The sequence below is a fragment of the Chanodichthys erythropterus genome, chromosome 22, assembly GCF_024489055.1.
Source record: "Chanodichthys erythropterus isolate Z2021 chromosome 22, ASM2448905v1, whole genome shotgun sequence".
NCBI classification, from domain to species: Eukaryota; Metazoa; Chordata; class Actinopteri; order Cypriniformes; family Xenocyprididae; genus Chanodichthys; species Chanodichthys erythropterus.
This window is the reverse complement of record NC_090242.1, coordinates 13,975,188-13,978,934: the sequence shown is the minus strand read 5'-3', so window position 1 is coordinate 13,978,934 and position 3,747 is coordinate 13,975,188. Positions and strand designations below refer to the sequence as shown.

Sequence of the window (3,747 nt, the reverse complement as noted above, 5' to 3'; positions counted from 1 at the left end):
CAATGGTTGTCTTGCTATAGACTCACATAATAGCCTATTTAATTTTATCAAATAATTATTAATTTATTAATTTGACTAGCATTAAATATTTCTAGCGTTTATATATATATATATATATATATATTATATATATATATATATAATTAAAAGTATTTAATATAAAATTAATACAATTTAATATACAATTAATATATATTAAACTTTTTAAAAACTTTTTCTTCATAAACTTTTTTTTTTTTTACTTAGTAAAAAAAAACTATAATACATCTCATGTAAATTGAGATGATGAACTTAAACCCTCCAACCCAAAACATCTTGTCATGCACGTTCACGCGGAGCCGCGGGGGTCACAGAGGTCATCTTTAAAAACCTTCAAACAAACAACTCCAGACTTCAGTGATGACATCAATTCCTGGATGGCAGCACAGCTCTAATTCCACTTCCACGCCGGATTTCTAAAACAGGGAAGGGGGGGAGGCTGGCAAATAGACAACAACACCGGATTGAGGAAATTGACGAGGGCATACTATGTGCAAAACAAACTTGTTTAAAGCTGACAGCCATGCAGTCCGAGCTGTTTAATTCACTATCACATCTAAGAGGACAGCTCCTCCCTAGTGCACTAGACCCGAGCACAGCATCCAGCGTGGTGTTCGCCATCACTTCAAGTCATGCATTTCTACGCGATCCCCGTGTTCTTGTTGATGGTGTTTGGAGCTGCTGACGCGTGGGGTCCCGGTGGTAAATATGCCGTGAACTGCCCGGACAAATGCAACCCCGCGCAGTGCGGCTCGACGCAGCGCTGCAGGCGCACGGTGCTGGATGACTGCGGATGCTGCCAGGTCTGTGCGGCGGGACGGGGAGAGCACTGCTACCGCACCGTGTCCGGGATGCACGGCGTCAAGTGCGGACCGGGACTCTTCTGTGACTTCTACAAGGATGAGGATGATTATGGAGATGAATATGGCATCTGTAAAGGTACAGTCTGCTGTGTGCACCTGCTCAGGCAGATAGGGTTGTGCATGGGGAATTCACATATTCAAAGTAATGATTTTGTAATTAGTTATGTCTTCAGTATTAACACAACTGAAGTTAAAATCAAATGCAACTTTCAGAGCAAGAGAACATTTAAAAATAAGGTGAAGACAGAAAAACAGTGAATTATTACTTTTCTCTAACCAAAGAGATGAGTCACAGATCATTTCTTTATATAAAGCAATTTACTGAATATATAAATATACACAAATACTTGGTATATAGCATCCATATCTGTAATATATCTTATGTAAATTTATGTTCTATCTATATGTCTAAAATTAATTGAGATATATTAGTTTTTGTTTTTTTGTTTAGTTTTTTTTTTTTACTAAGTAGTTGTAAAAAAAAATGTATTTGCTTTTTGCGGACGTTTAATAAGATATAAGATAATTTATGTCAAAGCTTTAATATTGTGTCTCCTGTGATCAATATAGTTTTCATAAAGGCATTTTTTTTTTTTTTTTTTTTTTTAAAAAGAAGAATCATAAAGGAAGTTCAAAACGAGAAAATATGTGTATGCAAGAAAAGAAAATGTGTGTGTGTGTGTGTGTATATATATATATATATATATATTTATATATACATATAGTTTTTTTTAAATGCCCTTTACAAATAAAATCATATTTGTATAATCATATTTATATATTTCAAATATATATATAATTCAAATGCAGATTACACATGCAAAAAAATAAAAAATTCTAAAACAGTAACAAAGTGACAAAATGACAGTCCACAATGGAAAAAGTGAAAAGACTGTATATTAGTGATAATTTTTAAATATTAGTGTTAACGGCAGATTTTTTTTTTTTTTTTGAGTTATTTGGGAATTTTACTTTAGTATGTATATATATATATATATATATATATATATATATATATATACTAAAGAAAACTCACCCCAGAGTGTCTTTTCTGTCCTTCTAGGGCCCCTCAAATTATTACTTAATGTATTATGTAAGAACAACGTGAGTTGGTGAATGAACACTTTGTATTAGGGGAACACACTCACTCAGGCCTTAAATAGAGCCTTACCACAAGTGTTAGATGTAAGTGAGCCTGTCTGATCCTTTTACACTTTACACAAACACTGGATCAGCAATGAGCAAATATCTTCAAAAAGAGAGTATTTACCAATGAAAAGTGGAAAAGTCATGGCAAATATTTACCTACAGATCCTGTAATAGCTAAACGTGTTTGTTTCTCTCATCAGACTGCATGTATGGAACTTACGGTATGGAATGTCGGAAAGCATGCAACTGTAAAGCAGGTGGACTGTGTGACAGAGAAACGGGAGCTTGTCTGTCCTTTAAATTCTTGGCTAAAATGGCCATGCTGAAATCCCATTCAAGTGAAGGTGAGTTTAGTGTTTATTTAAGTGCACAAAATCATTTTTAGTAATAATTTTAGATTTTTAAAAATCACTTGAAGTGTCCTTTGATGTAAAGTGAAATTGTGTAGAATATTATTATTATGAATTTTTTTTTTATCATATGACAGGTAATGAATTGGGCTCGGGTGACGCGAACACTGAAACCAGCAGCAATCGATCCTCCGCTCGCAATTTTCTCACCCCTCGCTGACAGCAGCTCTCACTCTTCAGTTAGTGTACATGTAGCATAATATATTAAAGGACCAAATGGATATATTTTAATATGTTTAAAATGGTCAAAGAAACGATATGTTTTATTCTGTATATTTTACAGATGTGTATGCAAGTTATGTATTTATTCCAAAGCATGTCACCATGAATTCACATGTCACTCGCTCACACACACACATACACACACTCAAATAAATATGCAAATATCCATCAGAGTTTGATAACACAATAATAATGTTCCCTCAGTGACTTATTATGCTGAAACACACAAATGAGATGTCAAAATTGTGGTTGAACTGAATGAACACACACAAACAATTGCACATTATGAATGTAATACAATTAAACATGCAGCAGTGTTTATATAATCGTATTTAATTACATACACATTCTAAGATTATATATCAGACTCAGATCCAAGACTGATCAGCATTAGCATCAGTTATGACTTTAATATGGCAACACATATTTGATGGTTTCTGTGATTCTAAACAATTGTTTTTAAGGTGGTATATTAAGGCCAAGGAGATTATTCTAAATTATGTACTGTATATCCTTCTGATTTGTGTGTAAATTATTCTCAGTGAATTTTTGCTTTAAATCCCTCTTGAAGGAGATATGAGTTCTTACTGCTTTATGTATGAAATTTAAAATAAAAACGTCATTCTATGAGGGGAAAAAAAGTCTCTTGATTTATTTTTCTATTTTTTTTTTGTCATGTTTTTAAAATGGAATCTTTTTTTTAAATATTTTAAAAGTGTGGAAAAAAATATCACACTTTTTTCATTTATTAATTTATATATATATATAAAAATTACAAATTTTGTCAAATCAACTTAAATAATTAATGTGGTTCAGATAACATAATATTTTGAGTCTCTGTTGATTAAACCAATCGCCTTAATTGTATTAACTCAATTTTTTTATTTCAATGAACTCAAAATTAAGGCAACTTATTTTTTTAAGTTAAACCAACCATTCTATATATATATATATATATATATATATATATATATATATATATATATATATATATATATATACACACATATATATATACACATATATATATACACACACACACACACACACACACACACACAAAC

The 3,747-nt window shown here is 31.7% G+C and overlaps 1 protein-coding gene across 1 annotated transcript; it reads left to right on the top strand.

The window, feature by feature from the left end:
• The first annotated feature begins 559 nt into the window (after positions 1 to 559).
• Positions 560 to 3,313, top strand: esm1 (endothelial cell-specific molecule 1). Its single transcript, XM_067376454.1, has 3 exons — positions 560 to 978; positions 2,252 to 2,395; positions 2,539 to 3,313. The coding sequence occupies exons 1-3, from the start codon at positions 672 to 674 to the stop codon at positions 2,619 to 2,621; spliced, it is 534 nt and encodes a 177-aa protein (XP_067232555.1). The 5' UTR covers positions 560 to 671; the 3' UTR covers positions 2,622 to 3,313.
• The last annotated feature ends 434 nt before the right edge of the window (positions 3,314 to 3,747 follow it).

What these genes read in the sequence shown, in the direction of transcription:
- esm1 (XM_067376454.1), top strand. Translation starts at nt 672, where the DNA reads ATGCATTTCTACGCGATCCCCGTGTTCTTGTTGATGGTGTTTGGAGCT. An exon ending in TGAATATGGCATCTGTAAAG is followed by an intron (nt 979 to 2,251) that starts GTACAGTCTGCT and finishes TTCTCTCATCAG; the next exon opens with ACTGCATGTATGGAACTTAC. An exon ending in GAAATCCCATTCAAGTGAAG is followed by an intron (nt 2,396 to 2,538) that starts GTGAGTTTAGTG and finishes ATCATATGACAG; the next exon opens with GTAATGAATTGGGCTCGGGT.